Source organism: Triticum aestivum, chromosome 2B (assembly GCF_018294505.1).
Source record: "Triticum aestivum cultivar Chinese Spring chromosome 2B, IWGSC CS RefSeq v2.1, whole genome shotgun sequence".
NCBI classification, from domain to species: Eukaryota; Viridiplantae; Streptophyta; class Magnoliopsida; order Poales; family Poaceae; genus Triticum; species Triticum aestivum.
The window spans coordinates 733,469,637-733,487,479 of NC_057798.1; the positions used below are offsets into that span (position 1 = coordinate 733,469,637).

The following is a 17,843-nucleotide window of genomic DNA, read 5'->3' on the forward strand; positions in this document are numbered from 1 at the left end:
ATAATTTTTCTTTTGTTGATAAGAAAAAAATGTGTATATGATGATACTAACATGAGAAGATAAGAAAGCAAGTGCTACAATGGCATCTAACCAAAAGATGATGTGGATGCATATTTGAGTGGTGCAAGATTGAACCAACATGATGAGAATGCGTGCAGGGCAAGCAACAATTCCGTCAACCCTAGAATCCCAGTTACATGTACTTTATCAACAAAAATTTGTGTGTGGTTATCAGCCTTCATGTCTATAAACTACCTTGTTCACAATACATTATTTTCCAATGTTTTTTGTTTAGAAATTACCAACCTTGATGTGTGTAAACTACCAAGTTAACAAAAAAGATAGTTTACCAGTCTCTCTATACGGTTTTTACCAGACAACATGTATATAAATCAACATGTTCACGATGTATCAGTTACCAGTCTTTGTGAATCACTGGACTAGTATGTGTCTAACTACATGTAAACAATATGAAAGTTATCATACATTTTGAATGAAATTACCACATCAAAAAAATATGACAATATGTTTTCAAGTTGCATTGCAGGTGCTCACGATGAGCATACCCCCGTACCTTGCCTAATACATAACCAAGTGCTAGCATGGGGGCAAAGAGCTTTAGGGAGCAAAGAATTAGTGAACCGGCAACTCCGGGATCAGGTGGTATCAACACGGACACGCTTATGAAGGCTCCTACTTTATGAATGAAGTTTGACAACTTGAAAAGCGCTCATGAGCACTACATGGTTTACACACGGAGGCATGGTTTCGGGATAAGACTGGACTATAGGGGACAGAGAGTGGATGGCACTATAAGCACAATGCTTCTAGTGTGTGCAAAATACGGTAAACCGCATGGACAAGGAGGAGCTGCAGAGTGTGCAAAACCCAACCATCATTGTGAAGAAGAGAAAAAGAGAAAGGTTGTGAGGACTGAATGTCAAGCCCACACGTATGTTACTCATAGAGATGTGTGGTGGACTCTCGCCTGTTTCGATGATAAACACAACCATCCCCTCATTAAAAGGCCGTCCCTAATAAAGTTTCTGACATCACATCAAAACTTCCCCGAGGAGGAAAATGACTTCTTAAGAATTCTACACGGATACAACATCGCGACTGCAAGGTAGATGTAGGTCATGGCATGGTTCTACGGGTCTACTCAAGATGTACCCTACACGACGCAAGATATTTCAAATGAGCGAACTAAATTTCACATATAGAACCGTCACACAGATGTGGGAAGCAATATTGCATACTTCCAGAAGATGAGGACCTAGGATTCCTATTTCTAATGGAGAATCAATCTTAATGACGAGGGTAAGGTGGAGAACTTGTTCCGGACAGATGACGCGTCACGCATGGCCTATGCAATGTACAACGTTTGTGTGTTGTTTGAAACTACATACATGGAAAACATGCAACAAGGTGTCGTGTGCACCCTTCGTTGTCATTAATAACCATGGACAATACATCTAGTTCGGTTGTGGCTTTGTTTGCAATGAACCGATAGAGAACTTTGTGTAGTTGTTTAACATGTTTCTGCATGCAATGGGTAGTGTTGACAACGAAAACAACAACACTTATCAAGACTTTATAATGAGGGCTGGCATGGACGAGGTATGCATGGACATAATACACGGAAATTGCCGTTGGCATATTATTCATGTAAAGGACGTTGGAGTTCCAGCCTCCTAGGGGCCTCGCCGCCCAAGAGTGCCCTCCACGCCGTCTACGGCTGGCACACTCTGTGCCATCCGATCTGCCCGTGCACATCACATCTGCCTAGTTTTCTTGGAGGTCCATGAGATCTGGGCTGCGGGTGTGACTAGGGCCACCTTCTTGTGTTATTTTCGATTCCACCCACATGCACTGTCTCGTGCGTTGCCCCGCACGCGACGTGTGTACCCGAGTCGGGGAGCCCCTAGCTGACGCTCGCGTGCGTCAAGAAGATGAGCATTCGTGTAGGAATCGAACTACCAACCCAATGATAGAGAGTTAGCGTTCCTTACCACTTGAGCTGCTGCGTCATTGCAATCAAAACGCTACGTGACTACTTAAGAACTATATGTACTGACTGATCCAAAAAATAAAAAATTGACCATTCGACATTTTTTTCATATACGTTGAACATTTTCGTAATATACGATAAACATTTCCCAAATACCCATTGAACCTTTTTTGTGATATATGCTAAACAATTTGAAAATACATATTTAACATTTTAGTGATATAACCTGAACAATTTAAAAATACACATTGAACATTTTTCTCTGGAGGGCAATTCCATACGATGAACATTTTTGAAAAGATGAATATACGCGCTGAACAATTTTCGTATACGCACTGAACATTTGTGTAATATACAACGAACAAAATTAAGAAACATAATGAACATTTGTATATTCGTTGAAAAAACAAAACCAAAAGAGAAAAACCAAAACCAAAAGAGGAAAACAGGACAAAAACCAGAAGAGAAACAGGAGAAAACCAAACCAGAAGAAACGTGAACAAAATTAGAAGAAGAAAACCATAACAAAACCAGAAAAAAAAAGAGAAAACCAAACGTGGAAGAAAAAAACTAAGGAAATAAACATCAGCGAACGAAAAAGAAGCACGCGAACCCCGAGTGGGCCGGCCCAACATGCACGCGAAAACAGCTGCGAGCGTTTCCTCGACAGCTTGCCGCCCGCGCGCGTCAAATAGGAATTGCCCCCGAGTCGTCAGTGTCGTTGACCCTTCGTATTACATATGAAGAAAAGCAAATCCTTTTGGTGACTGGCCAATTGAAAAATTATCGATCCCGTGGTTCTTTGGGCCGAAGCCGGGTGTCCAAATCCGGCCGCTCATACCTTCCTCTTCTCCTTGGCCAAACATTCCGTGCCCGAGTTATAAACCCAACCAAAGAAAGTAATATGAATATATGGATTTTTTTTCCGAACATTTTGCTCACTTAATAAGACTCCCTCGCAAATGCCTGCTAGTGCTAATTGGATGAGATGCTTAACTGCTCGGACTGCTACCGTTGAGATAAAAAGGAAGGAAGTGAACACCGCACAGTTCGACAGATATCATAAAACCCTTCGCAAAATATAGATGAAAATGAGGGGCGACGCCGAGGAGCAAGGAGCGCTGATCATTTCCCCCCCAAAAAAAGAGAGAGAGAGAGGAGCGCTGGTCCTGCTCCACACAGACATAGGTCATGGGTTACCACCAGCTGCCGCGAGACGATTCCAGCAGAAAATGTCCAAAGATCCCTCGTATTGTGCCGGGTGAAATAAACAAAGCCTTCCCGCTCTGCTTTCCCGTTGCGACAAACCGAGGAAGCATATGGATGCGTCTGCCGAAAACGGCGCGTCCAATGCGCTTCAGAAGAGGCGCTCGGTTTTACTACATCACTAATCTAATCTACACCGTCAAGTTGCCTCTCCCTGATTAGTGCAACTGCCTCTCCAGAGTAATCATCAGTCAGTCTTAGTGCCGTTCTCCCAAGAAAACCTGCTACGCTCTGCACCACTAGCATTGCGCGTTGGAGCTCTGAAATGCTCCAGAGATGTTTGTTTGTTTTCTGCGTGTTCCAAGGTACGGGTTGATGGTAAACTAACGCGAGTAGTGGGTTAGTGTAACTGCCGTGTACCCACAGGGTTTAGTTTTGAGGAGTACATTATTTTAGACAATGAAAGTTAGTTTTACTGGGAAGGCATATGACCATGGCCACGGCTGACAAAGACGACACAGGAAAAGAAGATACTTCTATAGCTTAGGTAGGGTTCAACACAAAACTTCATGCAGAGCTACATTTGATTTCTTCTCTTCGGGATTAAGTTTCAAACGGCGCACAACCGCACTGCATCACTGCATGTTGGTCACTGATGATCTTGGCCTGCTACCTAGCGTAGGGTAGGTAAAGCGGCCGCGTTTCTATGCAGCATGTCCGTGAATCTTGTTTTTCTCTGGTGCCGGGACGTGCGCCTTGGGTACCGGCCGAACCGGGCACAGGGGAAGGTAGGCACGGCCTGGCTAGTCTACCATACCATGCCCATGGGCGCCATGGGTGCTGGACGCAACGAGGCAGCGGCATGTGAGGATGCTTTGGATGGTAGCTGGCCACTGAATCTGCGCGCAAGCAAGCGGACTAGCGCCAGAGATGAGCTGAGCCTGAGCGCCATACTGTAGACATGGTGCATGCGCGATGCAGCCACACCAGTCCATCCCCTTTTGGCCTTTTGTTCCCCGACGAAGCCCCTAGTCACTCCGGCACGCACAGCGAATAATTATAGTCGTTTGTGCTCAAGTGTGTTTTGTTGCTCGATAAAGCTCACCTTACTCTATTACTGTTTTTTTTAGATCACCTTACTCTACTCCTACGAAGTACTCCTAGCTCGGCGTGTAATCACTAGTTAGCAAGCAGTGATTATGGTTGTTTGTGCTCTACTAGCACTAACAAGTAAAATGGATCCCCCGCTGCAAAAAGGAAGAGATAAATCAACGAAAAACGTAAATAAATCCACAAGTGCTCATCGATCAGTTCTGCGCCGAAGGCTGGTCGGACTAAAAAAGTGTTTCAGTTCATCGATAATCGGAAAAGGAAAAAGATACTCCTGCGTCCCATCCATCCGCGCCGAGATTGCAAACGGCTGCTGCCGCGACCGTCTCGGTTCCCGTCATGTTCCCGTTCACATCGCACGGCTCCTTTTTTCCGTCATCTCCGCCGCGCACCAACGGAGCTGACCCACCCGTCCTATATATCCTCGCGAATGCCCCCGCACTTCCCTCCTCGCTCCCGCGCCCCCACGCAAGCGCACACTCGCACTCTCTAGGCGCGCAGCCGGTACAAATCGTGCGTACCGGCGTCAGTCACGCACGGTGCCTTTCGCCCACACGCGCGCGCGCGTCCACGCCGAGCCGAGCTGAGCAGAGCAGGGCTTGTTCGACCGGCAATGGCGAGGGCATTCTTACCCTCCGGCCTCGTGGCGGTGGTCGCGCTCGCGTGCCTCGCCGACGCCGCGACCGCGCAGCTGCGGCGGAACTACTACGCCAGCAGCTGCCCCAGCGCCGAGTCCACCGTGCGCTCCGTCATCTCGCAGCACGTCCAGCAGAGCTTCGCCGTCGCGCCCGGCACGCTCCGCCTCTTCTTCCACGACTGCTTCGTCCGGGTAAGCCGCGCGTCTTTTCTGTTCTTGCTCCACCGTCCTGGCATTGCTGATTGCCGTGACCTGGTCATGACCGTGTTGCTGTGCGCAGGGGTGCGACGCATCGGTGATGCTGATGGCGGCGAACGGGGACGACGAGAGCCACAGCGGCGCGGATGCCACGCTGTCGCCCGACGCCGTAGAGGCCATCAACAAGGCCAAGGCCGCCGTCGAGGCGCTCCCCGGGTGCGCCGGCAAGGTCTCCTGCGCCGACATCCTCGCCATGGCCGCGCGCGACGTCGTCTCCCTGGTACGTGCAATACCACGATTGCCTTCGCCAGTTCACCCGTCGCACCACCGTGTAAACAACGGGCCGTGCCGCGCTATCCCGTGACACCGGGGTACCCGGCGGTAGGGAGCTAGAGCGGGGCGCATGCGCCCCTGTCAGTCGAGCCAGGCTCGCACGGACCCCAGGACTCTGAAATGCGCAAGTCCTGGTTGGCTCATGCAGTCAGGCTCGTTTCCCTCCCTCTCTCCTCCGTGACCCCAGCCGGGCGGGCCACGGTCCGGCCTTGCCTTGTGCGCGCAACCCTTTTGCTGAGCGCGCCCAGCCCCACCAGGCCGGGCGGGGCCGCGGTGACACTGTTCGACCAGCTTGCCCGTCAGTCACTTTTTAGACCACCGCGCCATCCTGCTATGCTGCATCTATAGGCTAGGGTAGCCATGGTCCAGCCACGCTGCCGGCCGGTGATCCGCGCCCATGGCCGGGCCTTGCATTGCAGGGTCAGAGAGATGCAGCAGGGTGGCTCGATCTTTCCGGTCTCTCGTTCCCTCCCGAAGCGCAAAAAGGTGGTGCTTACGGAGGACACAGCGATGCGTGTCGGGCGCGGCCGGATGCCGGCCGGGTCGCGTCGCGACGCACGCATGCGCCGCGCGGTTCCGGGTGTCGTGGTGCCCGCGGCGCGGTGACCGCGCCGGGGCGCCTTGGATGCGTACGAGGGGCGAGTACCGGGGCATGCACAGCTAGCGTACTTCTTTAGCCTCCGGCCTCTCTGCTTTGGGCCTCCGGCGCTTTCAGCGACAGTGACGTGACCCGAAATGAGATTCGAGGAGATCGATGGGAAGCTAGTCGGGTTCCGCGCAACCCCGGGTCACTGTAAGCTCGGTGCCGTCGTCTGTATGTTGCCCGTGACGCTTTCGCAGCAGAGCGTTGGCCGAGTAGGTGCCTGTGAGGACGCTGCCTGCAACTGCAAGAAGGCGTGCCCCCGCCCAGCAGGCAGACAAAGTTTCCATTCCGTAGCGTCGTAGACCACTGACACGCATGACTAGGTATGGACAATTTGGCCTACGTACGATACGAGTGCTCCTCGGAGCACCAGGAGAAAATATCATTGCTGAAACTCTGTCATGGACGGCTCCCGCTAAATCGAAAGGATTACCATGCGATTGCAATACCAATCGTTGCTGACATGTTTCTGATGTTATTGTAGACCGGCGGGCCGAGCTACGGCGTGGAGCTGGGCCGCCTGGACGGCAGGTCGTTCAGCAAGTCCATCGTGAAGCACGTCCTCCCGGGCCCCGGCTTCGACCTCAACCAGCTCAACGCGCTCTTCGCCAGCAACGGCCTCACCCAGTTCGACATGATCGCGCTCTCCGGTACACCACTGCTTTTCCTTCCTTCCTTCTTCGTTAGCGTTTGCACCGTATTATTATATTTCAACATTTCAGTAAAGTAGGTTGATCGCAGTCGCAGCGCAAGCATCTTTCTTTGGCCCTGTGCGCACTTCACGTGACACATCCTGCTGCTTGGAGCAGAGGACAAAGCGGCTCACTGTTTCACACCGCACTGCATTTCTCTGTTATTTTTTCAATGAAAAGAGCCTCCCACTTTCGTTTTGTTTGCTTCGAAAGTAGAAAAACACTGACACAGTGATAATATAGAGGTAATTTCTTTTCCTCGAGGGAAAATGGAGGCCTCTTTTGCACGGTAACAGGCCCGGAATCTACTTTCGTTTGGAAAGACAGAGAAAGTCATGTGCTGTTTTCTGACATAGTACTAGCAAGCAAGTAGACAAAGGAGCCCGTTTGTGTGTTTGTTAACGCTTGTTTTTTGTTTGATTCCATTTTGGGAGTATGATAAACTATCTCAGTTACAGTACACGGGCACACAAGACACTTTGTCTGAATGTTCTTGGTTTCGTGTGAGATCCTATGCTTGCTTTCACATAACCGGAACGCTTGGATTCGGAACCAAGCAAGGCCCACCCTATGATGACACAAAATAGAAACAAAGTACTGCTAGCAGTAACTTTCGACTATACTGGCCAATTTGGCCCATGCAAAGTTGAAAGGACTGTGCGTGCAGGACCATGGGAGCACAACTGTTTTGCATAAAATCTTTCGTCCTTCGAACTGACAAAGTCCACTATCACTTGCATCCGATACTGAATTTGCACTTGCGTGTGCTAGCCTACTTGTTTAGCTATATTTTCGTTAATTTGGCAAAATAATATCCTTCTCATTGCTAAAAATAATTCATCCTGCACACACAAGTTTTGTTTTGACAGAGAAAGCACACAGCAGCTGTCGGTCTTGAACTGCTATTGGGCCAAAAACTCACTGTTGTAGCTTCGAATTTTCTACTTCCAGGCGAGTTAGATGATTTTAGGCCGAACGTGGATTCGATTACTCAGACCAAATGCACACATTACCGTTTATACTAAAATTAAGGATGTGTTTAGGTCTCAGGCTTAATCAAGTCTTAGTCAAATGATATACTACCTCCGTTCCATAATGTAGTGCGCCTGCGCTTTTCAAGATTTAAGTTTTATAAATTTAACCAGCAAGACCGACTGTGGCGGGAACAAAAATTATACCATTGAATTCATATTTTTGATACGAATTCAGTGCAATTCAATGATATAATTTTTGCTCCAGCTGCAGTAGGTCTTGTGGACTAAATTTATAATCACATTAGATCTCGGGAAGCATGTGCGCACTACATTATGAAACCGAAGGAGTAGTATACAAGAAGAAGAAAAACTGAAAAAAATGTATGAATCTCCAGACAAGATCAAAGGAATATAGTATCGACTTAGACATATTGAAATAGACAGTCTCAGTCGACTAACACTTAGCAATATTGTAAAACTGAAGAACTGTTTTTCTCCAGGAAAAAGCAGCAAAAATTTCATCCGTTTGTCATTTTTTAATCAAAATTTGAATCTGTTTCGTGCCTTCATTTGTGTTACATATAATGCAACAGGCGCGCACACGATCGGGGTGACGCACTGCGACAAGTTCGTGCGTCGGATCTACACGTTCAAGCAGCGGCTGCGGTACAACCCGCCGATGAACCTAGACTTTTTGCGGTCGCTGCGCAAGGTGTGCCCCATGAACTACCCGCCCACGGCGTTCGCCATGCTGGACGTGACCACGCCCAAGACCTTCGACAACGCCTACTTCGACAACCTCCGGTACCAGAAGGGCCTGCTCGCCTCCGACCAGGTGCTCTTCACCGACCGCCGCTCCCGCCCCACCGTCAACCTCTTCGCCGCCAACTCCTCCGCCTTCTTCGACGCCTTCGTCGCCGCCATGGCCAAGCTCGGCCGGATCGGGGTCAAGACCGGCAGCGCCGGCGAGGTGCGCCGGGTCTGCACCGCCGTCAACTAGCTAGCGTTCCGTTCTGTTCTGTTACAGCGTGTGTGTGTGTGTGAGAGAGAGAGAGAGAGAGAGGGTTAGGCCGGTTCGGTAGGTTCGTGGATTACATGTGATGCAGCGCAGATGCAGGGTGTTTTTGCTTGTGTGTGTGTTGATACGTTTTGTGGTGGGATTATGTGAGTTAACAATTCTTTGATGGGGGCTGTGGGAGGGAATGGGTCTTAACGGAAAATGAGATTATTGTTGTCAGATGGTTATGCTGAAACAAATGCGATCACTCTGCTTTGTGTGACTTCCACGTTCCAGGTTCAGTGCTCGCTTGTAAGACAGTTCAGGTCAATCAGTTTTTCTCCACAGCAGCAGAACATCATAGAAATCACAGAGCTTTTGCGTAGGTCCAACCTGCAAAGAACAAGCAAATGAAGAATGTAAACGGTGCAGTAACATGTTCACTTTTCCCATGAATCTTCAAATTCAATTCCAATAACCAGCCACTCAGTTTGCCTCTTTGCGTTATTCGTTCACGTACAAGACTGAATACATAGCGGTTTCCAAATTGGCACAGTATCTTTATTTATATATAATATAGACACACACTCAAGGGTTCTTCAGACAATGTGCAGGAGTACAACAGACATCATGGTTTTATTCTTTCTTCTTCACCACAAGAACTGGACACTTTGCGTGGTGGCTACAATAGTTGCTCACACTGCCAAGGAAAAACCTGCAGTAACACCAATAGCAGAGCAATCGCATCAGTTGGAGATGAGAACATTGAACTCCCTCCGACTTGTACTAAATCAGCGACAATTAAAATGGATCGGAGGGAGTAACATCTTGTCAAATGTGTCTCAGATGGTGCATGTGAATATGTGATGGCTGATGAGTACTTGATTTTTCGCTAAGAAGTTAGCAGTAATCATGTTCTTGTTTAGTTGGTTAAGTACATATAGTCTTCATTTTAAACAAGCAAGTACTCCGTACAAGATAGTTTAACTTCTGCGTGCTGCCAACAATCTACCTCTGAGCTGGGTATGACAATTTGGTTGTACAAGGTACACAAAGTATGAATAACGACAGTACACCAAGAACAACATGGAACTCAGGTGATATGTTTTATTTTTCAAAAAGGAGGCCTTTCCCCCAACTCAGATGATATGTAGGTAATCACTTAAGAAGGTGAGCGTAACACACCAAAAAGATAAATTAGGTGATAACCAAGTTTTTTTTCCGACAAAGTGTGGATTTTATTAGCTCAACATGGAGCATCACGGGGATAATCAAGTATTTAGCTTGCACAAATGCTAGAGTGCTTAGAGCTGAGTTCACATGTGAGATTCAACAATACATGCCCAACATAACAAAAAACATTGTTGTTGTAGAGGCAGTTTTCATCGTGAGATGTACAAGGTCATCTGAATGAGGTATGTCTTACCTCGCACAGTGCTATGATCCTTAGAGGTGAGTTCAACACATAAGATTGATTTAACAACACATGTTGTACATAACAAAAGACAGTAGTTCCAGAGGTGTTTCTGGGTTTCATGTCAAGTTGTTTTCTCTGTGACTACCTCACTGTTATTGAATTCTAACATGTAACTTCTCTGAATATTAACTGTCACTCATCATCAGAAATTACCAATCAGTACTTGGTAGTTGGTATCTGACCACTACCCATCTATGTACAGACAAATAAACGGTAGCTTTTGAGTATAATTATTTATCCCTCGTCAATTTAGGTGTCCGTCCCATTGCAAGCACATAAGAACATCATCGACAGGAAATGCATTTCACTACAAAAACGATGAAAGAGGACAACATTCACTAACTGATTTAGCACAGAGCACTACAGAGTAACACATTTCCAGAACTCAAAATGAAATCCTGATGAGCAGAAAAGGATGATGATTGCTACCTTTGTATAGGCCCTCGGCTGTGGCTTCCCAGGATGAGCAGATCAACATTCAACTTCTCTGCAGCTTCGCATATGGTTTCCTTGGGATCACCCACCTCGATGGCGGTCTCTGCTTCAAACTACACACAAAACAAATAAATTAACCGACGAGACATAGCCGATGAACTAATCTGATCTGGGAAAACAAGATCCAGTTCTGCCCCCAAATTACTAATTCTCAGAGTCATGGTCGCGCCCATTGACCAGATCGAGGAAGAAATCAGGCAGGTGAGCGCGAGAATCACATACCCCGTGTTCGGCGCAGATGGCCTTGGCCTTGTCGACGAGCGCCTGGGCGAGCTGCCGCTGGTGCTCGGTCACGGACCTGATGAGCTCCGGCGACGCCACCGACGGGCCGACTGCTCCTTCAGTAGAAGCCAGCAATACGATTTAGTTAGTATAGACTACCAGTAACTGGATGGATGGAAGAGAGCCTGAGAGGTGCGGGTGGGGCTTACGCGGGGAGCCGGCGGGGAGGTAGCTGAGGGGGGAGAAGGGCTGGACGGTGAAGAGGATGAGGCGGCGGGGCGCGAGGTTGCGCAGGGCCCACTCGAGCGCGTAGTGGCTGCACTCGCTCTCGTCGATCGCCACCATCATCTTCTGCTCCGGCGGTGGCGGCGGCGGCGCCTGCGCGGCCATGGTCGGCTGCTGGCGAGACGGGATGGATGATGGATCGAGACGACTTTCGAACTGTCTACAAGGGACGACGGGCCTCGGCTGGTTGCTTCTGCAGTTCTGCTTCTGCTCCTCCTGTCTGTCTGAAGTACTAGTAAAAAGGTCCACGCCGTCGCCGCGTCGCGTCGGCTGAAGGCGACCTTCTTCACTGTTCCGGTTTCTAGACCTCTGCCGTTGTTTTGCCTGAGCCCACGGACATAGCACATGGATTAGTTTCTGGATAAGTGTCGACACAAACACATGTCAAAGTCCGAACGTTTTTTACTCTTTTTTTTAGGGTAACGAACGTTTTTTACTAAGTATGATAAGTATTTTATGATACAGTTTTACTAATTTTCAATCGTCTGAAGACAATTTCGTCTCATGTCGTTTTTTAGTCCGTCCGATTAACACGAATCTTAGCGCCTTTCGTTTGTCCTCAATGTTGGGTGTGTGGTGGACCTTTTTCCTTCTTGTTGGGCTTTCGGGCTTGCGGGTCTGCAATGGATTTCGCTATTTGATCCGTAAATGATAGGCGTTTTTGAATTTTCTATTCAGTTCTGGGGCGGCGTCCTTCCCTTGTTCTATCTGCAGAAGGGGTTGGTGGGGTAGGCCGAGGCGGGGCGGAGACGGCCGAGGGAAGGCGGGGGTGTCCTCGCCGGCGTTTAGCAACGGAGATGGCGCGCGGCGAGTCCTCCGCGTGGAGAGCTTGTAAGCGAGAAGCGTGCTCCATAGAGCCGGCGGCAGGCACGTCAGGTGTTGGTTTGGAGAGGGTCTCGGCGGAGCTGCCCCCCGTGTTCGCCACCGGCAAGCTCTAGTCGGTGGGGGCGACAGCAGTCGCCGGCGCCGTCGGGGTGCAAGGTATCACGCTCCTTCGCGCTGCCCTTTATTCTGTTCTATACTAGTAATATGCCCGTGCTACGCTACGGAATCACAAATAAGTGTCAGGAGCCTATTGAACAATAAAGGATGCATCAAGACATTGATCACAGTGATACTCTCTATTGCTGATAATTATACACTGAGCAAAATCAAACGTATTGTTTCCAATCGATGAACCTCCTTTTCCAAGCCAAACATTTATTTCTCCATTTTTCCTTGGCAAAGACTTGTTGTTCTCTTTACCTCACTTTCTCATTGCCCTCCCAAATTGAGGGGACAGAGAGCAAGTGGCAAATAGAAAATCCATCCACACATTTGGGAACCGTGACAACACCAACCTATGCTAGAATCAGGTAGATGATAGCCTATGCTATGCCGCATGCGCTTTGGCATTAGGTATCTCGGCTTCATTTTTAGTTTAATAACGCAAGGAAGATAGGTAAAAAATATCAATTTGCCCCCATTGACTTCATATTTTGTCGAATGAAGAAAAACATAATGAAAAACATTAACCAAAATAATTGAAAGTGGGGATATCTTCAACACAAGTTCCTGTCTACTATTGTTGATATTTTTTGTAACTACTATTGTTGAAATTGCCAGTCAAAGTAAATTCAAAATTGGTACAATGGTATAAAAGATTATACTGGACAGACATGATCCAGAAAAGGATCCAAAACACACAGAAATTAGCTTTGGCACATGGGAGCGTGCGCTCCTGCCATCCGAAATAATATTTCAAAGTTTGAAAAAAAATTAAACAAAAACTTGGTGCATACATCTCGACATTATAAGTGTGCACATCAAGTTTCAGAGAAACCAGCATTTTTTGTGGCTTGTGAAAAAGACAAAAAGATGTCTTGTGAAAAACACTTTTTAACACTCGATTTTGACCTTTCCACACGCGCCACATAACTTGTCGATTTTTCGTGAAACGATTTTGTGAGCATGTACAATGTCAAGATGTACGCGTCAATTTGTTTTTGTAACTTTTTGACATTTCAAAATACATTTAAAACACATTTTGAAAACCACGAGCGTGTGCTTGGATGCAGATTTTTTGTCCAAAAGGACCCCCTGTCGAACACTATTGCCAAAAAAGACTACCTGTGAGTAAAATTGTCAAAAAGGACCCCCTCACTAGTGGCGGCAGGTGCGGCAGGCGACACGTGGCACCTGCCGCCACGCCAGGAGGCGGCGGGCCCTGCCGCCACTGCAGGAGGTGGCCACCGAGGCGAACGGGAATCCCAGGTACTCAACGCGCCGCGACGGAATGGGGCGGGCCAGGTGGGCCCTGCCGCCAGCGGGCGAGGCGGCGAGCGCTGCCACTGCCGCTCCCTGGCCGACAGCCCCTGCTGTGCGCGGGCTGAGGTGTGGGCCAGGCCACCACGGGAGGAGGCGACATCTTTCCCTGACGCGACAACGGACGCAGACGCCCCGCACTCATTCCCACGCGTGATTGCTTGTTGCTTTGCACGCGCTCATTCCCACGCGCGTGATTTAGGGCGATTTTCCCTGTTGCAAACGGCGCTCATTCCTACGCGCGCGGATGACAATGAATTTGACAGGCGGGAATCACTCCGGCTTTCTTCAGCGGATGCGACGGCACTGAAGGAATCACTCACTCGCTGCGGAACATGTTGTGCCGACACTACAGGGATCCTCTTTCTTTTATCTCTCTCTGCCTCCTCTTCTCATCTCTGAGTGTGTAAGAACAGAGAGAAAGATAAACTCACTAGGCACTTTCACTCGTGATTTAGGGCGATTTAGAGTTGGATTTTGAATATGGTGTAGTTGAAGAAAAGATAGAAGAAGGTAAGGTCTATCCATTTTTGTTGGTTTCTTTCGCATGCATGATGTTTTTACTCTTTTTGTTTAGTTCATAACTATGTGTTCTGTGTTGTGTTAGACATTATTTCATCAATTTTTGGAGTCATTTAGAGCTTCAGCAGTAGGATTTGCCTGGCGAAGTGAAGCACGAAGTTGAAGATCAAGGTATGAGCTTTGCAATACATGTAATTTTTTGTGCATGCACGATGGTAATTAGTTAGTCTTTTAGCTCGTCATTAGCTATGCGATGTTAGTGCTTAGAGGTTAGAAATAATTTCAGACGACAGATACAACATTTATAATATTTTTTTAGAAGAGTAGATTGAACATGTTATATCTATGTTAGGTGCATCCATTAGTATTGACATGCGAGAAATCTTAATATGGTAATTAAGAAAAAAAACTTGTACTATAATTGTTCATTGCATGTGGTATGTTATTTCATGTGGTATGTTTATTAATAAGTCTATAGTTAGGAAGCCGTAGGTCCACTTTGTTATGTCGCAATAATCTAAATTTTATATGTTAAGATTATGTGCTAATGTACTTGATGATGTATGTAATTAGATAAAATAATTCATCTTAGTAGCAAACAAGGAGGAGATGACGTGATTGAAGAAATTGTGTTTCCATCTTCGCTGTCCCTTTTGAGGTGATGACCACATACATGCAAGTGTTATTTTCATACTTTTGATAGCAGAAAGAAAAATCCGTGTGTAATATTGATGTTCATGTGATAATAGGTTGACTCCGTTCATATAGTACTGGCGACGAAAATTTATTCGAACTATTTGGACTCTTAATTTCATTCGCAAGCACATCCATATTGGAGCTAAGGTATAAAATGACACCGTAATTTTGTTAATATTTTTTATATTTGATGTACTATTGTGAATAATGTGCATGCCGCTGTAAATATTATTATTTGTAAATAAATGATTGCTATAGTATGATATGAAAAAATTATATAAAGCCGGAAGAAATTAAATGTTTTACTCATATGACATTAAAATGTTATTATCGTACTATTATGTTTAGTGGTTGTTTGTATAGCGAGTAATTACCATCGGTTTTGTCATAAACTGCTGTAAGAAAATTAATTTGTACTAAGTCATTTTTACTCTTGTAGACGAGTTTGAGAAAAAATAGATCTTTAAATACACTTTAACCAAACTACCCCTTAAAGTCTACGCAAATGATTCTAGAAACAAACCAATATTTGTAACGAAAATACGGTTACTATTTTAGTCGTATGATATGTAAATGTTGTCATCGTTACTAAATGTTCAGTTACTAATTATTTGAAATGTAAACATGTATGGTGGTTAGGTACTATGAAAAATTTAGTAGTGTACTATGGAAACGTCTTACGCGACGGTCTTTTCGAGGTGGATGTGTCCTTGTGCGAGTCACCTACAATTGTAGTGAGAGACCTGGTCAACGTGGGTTACGCAGCAGTTAGAAGGTGCATCCGAGCGGTGTTTGGCCCAGGGATGCAGGAAAAAAATGACAATGGAGGCCTTCGTCGTTGACGGAGGAAATGATGGGACAGTTGCCCGTTGGGGTTTGCGGCCTGTCACAGGTGATCGGTCGTGGGGGTCGTACATGAGGTTTGCAAGCAATCCCAATAACTCAATGTATGGTCAGCCGATGGTGTATGTGGAGTTCATTTCAGTCACTGATGTTGCCGGATGCAGTAGTAGGGGTGGTGAGGTCGAGTTGGCCATCACATCAGCCCCTAGCGTCGGCCCATCAGAACCGACGGGCGGCCAGCCTGTGTATGACACAAGATATTGGTCTGCGGCCGTTGACATGAGCGAACATGTGGAGGGATTGTCAGAGGCGCTAGATGATGATGATCATTCTTCTGCATCTTCGGAGTCAAGCGAAGAAGAAGATGTTCCTCCTCAGAGGGCGGTCGCGGCGACACTTCAACCTGGGTTTTTACATGATATGAGCATCACCAACAAATTTCACTCTGCTTCTGGCCTAGGAGCGGGGAGCCTGGAGGTTGGCAATGGGTAGCTATGTAATCGGCATCCACCGCCAGCATAGAGTGAAGCAGTCTGATAAAAAAGAGTTGAAGGTCATATGCATCCACACCGTGAAAGGTTGCCGCGGAAGAGTTCTCGCTAGACTGAAGGCTGGGGTATGTCAGCCATGGCATATCACAAAAATAGTGGAGCATACCTATGAGCAAACTGGGACTCTTTCAAATCACTGCAATGTGACAGCAAAATATGTGGCACGGACGATGGAAAAGATTGTGCAGGGAAGTCTCAACATTAGTGTTAGGGCTCTGCAAAAAGATGTAGAGGATCAAATTGGCTTCCCTGTTAGCTACAATAAGGCTAGGCGTGCGAAGGAAAATATATTCAAGAACTTGTATGGTACCTATGAGGAGGCCTATTCTTATGCCCCTAGAATGCTTCATCAGATAGCAAGTGCTAATAGGGGGACTCAAGTTTGGCGGAGAGAACGTCCAAACCCAATGAACACGGGTGAACTAATCCTGGACCGCTTATTCTGGGCATTCGCCCAGACTATACAAGCCTTCAGGCACTGTCGCCCGGTATTATCAGTGGATGGTACCTTTCTCACTGGAAAGTACAAGGGCACACTATTGGTGGCGATTGCAGCAGATGCAAATAATCAGCTTCTTCCTATTGCATATGCATTGATCGAGAGCGAGAACAAAGATAGCTGGTTGTGGTTCCTGAGCTACATGAAGATGGGTGTTGTGAAAGAGCGTGAAGGTGTTTGCATCATCTCTGATCGCATCACTGGATTATTAAGCGCTCTTGACATAATTAAGGCGTCGAAAGAAGAGTGGGGCTGGCCCGATCTAGAGGGAAGGTGGTGCATGAGGCATTTGGCAGCAAACTTTTACTCCAAATTCAAAAACAAGGATTGGTTCAAGTTATTCAAGAGGATGTGCATGCAAAAAACTGAAGCCAAAATGAATGCGATCTGGGCAGGTATCAATGGTGAGATCGACCGCGCGGCCTTGCCACAGAGAGAAGACCGGAGGGGTCGTAGGACGCCCATAAATTTGAGCCAGTGGATCGGCAAGAATTGCCCTCATTTGGACAAGTGGGCGCAGGCTCACGACACCGGGGCTCGGTGTGGAATAATGACCAGCAACATGTCAGAGGTGTACAATGGTGTTCTTAAAGGGGTGCGAGCACTGCCTATCACAACCCTAATTGAAGAAACTTGGAACCGGACCTTGTCATACTTTGCAGACAGGATCCGAGAAGATGCAAAGACATCTGGACGAGAAAGCAAAGAAGTCCCAAAGTCATGGCAGCAGGAAAGTGGACGCACTTAGGAATAAGTAGGAGGTCAATGTGCGAGCCAAGTACGTTAAGGGTCACCACAAAGGATAAAAAAAGCAAGCTGTCACCCTCGGCTCAACCTCCTATGAGTGCACTTGTAACAAGCCCAAGCTTGAGGGCTACCCTTGCAGTCATGTGCTCCGGGCGGCTGCTGATCTAAAAATCAGCGTCGAGCCGTACATATTGACGTACTTCAATATATACAATCTGTACAACACTTGGAACTGTGAGTTCTGGGCTTGGGGCATTGATACGAATTACAAAATGTTGTGGCCAGATGGGCCGAAATGGATTCCGAATGCCGACTTGATGAGAACCGCAAAGGGACGACATCAGTCTAGCCGTCATTGCAATGACATGGACCATAGCCAGATGGGAGAACCAAGGCGATGC

At 47.2% G+C, this 17,843-nt stretch overlaps 2 protein-coding genes and 1 long non-coding RNA gene across 4 annotated transcripts; 2 read left to right on the forward strand and 1 right to left on the reverse strand.

The window, feature by feature from the left end:
* Positions 1-4,766: 4,766 nt before the first annotated feature.
* On the forward strand, positions 4,767-8,988 carry LOC123047021 (peroxidase 50). Its single transcript, XM_044470502.1, has 4 exons — positions 4,767-5,156; positions 5,245-5,442; positions 6,623-6,788; positions 8,398-8,988. The coding sequence occupies exons 1-4, from the start codon at positions 4,941-4,943 to the stop codon at positions 8,802-8,804; spliced, it is 987 nt and encodes a 328-aa protein (XP_044326437.1). The 5' UTR covers positions 4,767-4,940; the 3' UTR covers positions 8,805-8,988.
* Positions 8,989-9,228: 240 nt separating this feature from the next.
* On the reverse strand, positions 9,229-11,537 carry LOC123047022 (universal stress protein A-like protein). Of its 2 annotated transcripts, none has more exons than XM_044470503.1 (4): positions 11,205-11,537; positions 10,996-11,111; positions 10,708-10,826; positions 9,229-9,516 (listed from the first exon to the last, which is right to left on the reverse strand). In XM_044470503.1, the coding sequence occupies exons 1-4, from the start codon at positions 11,383-11,385 to the stop codon at positions 9,438-9,440; spliced, it is 495 nt and encodes a 164-aa protein (XP_044326438.1). In that variant the 5' UTR covers positions 11,386-11,537; the 3' UTR covers positions 9,229-9,437. The 2 variants fall into 2 exon arrangements, with proteins under 2 accessions (XP_044326438.1, XP_044326439.1); XM_044470504.1 differs by having other exon boundaries at positions 10,996-11,105; positions 11,205-11,529.
* Positions 11,538-12,001: 464 nt separating this feature from the next.
* LOC123042349 (uncharacterized) lies at positions 12,002-15,159 on the forward strand. Its single transcript, XR_006418760.1, has 4 exons — positions 12,002-12,261; positions 14,192-14,277; positions 14,680-14,764; positions 14,856-15,159. It is a non-coding gene; the product is annotated as an uncharacterized lncRNA (long non-coding RNA).
* The last annotated feature ends 2,684 nt before the right edge of the window (positions 15,160-17,843 follow it).

Excerpts from the sequence above, each read along its gene's own strand:
- LOC123047021 (XM_044470502.1), top strand. The coding sequence starts at position 4,941 with ATGGCGAGGGCATTCTTACCCTCCGGCCTCGTGGCGGTGGTCGCGCTC. Across the intron at positions 5,157-5,244 it reads TCCACGACTGCTTCGTCCGG|GGGTGCGACGCATCGGTGAT; the intron begins GTAAGCCGCGCG and ends TGCTGTGCGCAG. Across the intron at positions 6,789-8,397 it reads CGACATGATCGCGCTCTCCG|GCGCGCACACGATCGGGGTG; the intron begins GTACACCACTGC and ends ATAATGCAACAG.
- LOC123047022 (XM_044470503.1), bottom strand. The coding sequence starts at position 11,385 with ATGGCCGCGCAGGCGCCGCCGCCGCCACCGCCGGAGCAGAAGATGATG. Across the intron at positions 10,827-10,995 it reads CCATCTGCGCCGAACACGGG|TTTGAAGCAGAGACCGCCAT; the intron begins GTATGTGATTCT and ends TTTTGTGTGTAG. Across the intron at positions 9,517-10,707 it reads AGCCGAGGGCCTATACAAAG|GTTTTTCCTTGGCAGTGTGA; the intron begins GTAGCAATCATC and ends GTGTTACTGCAG.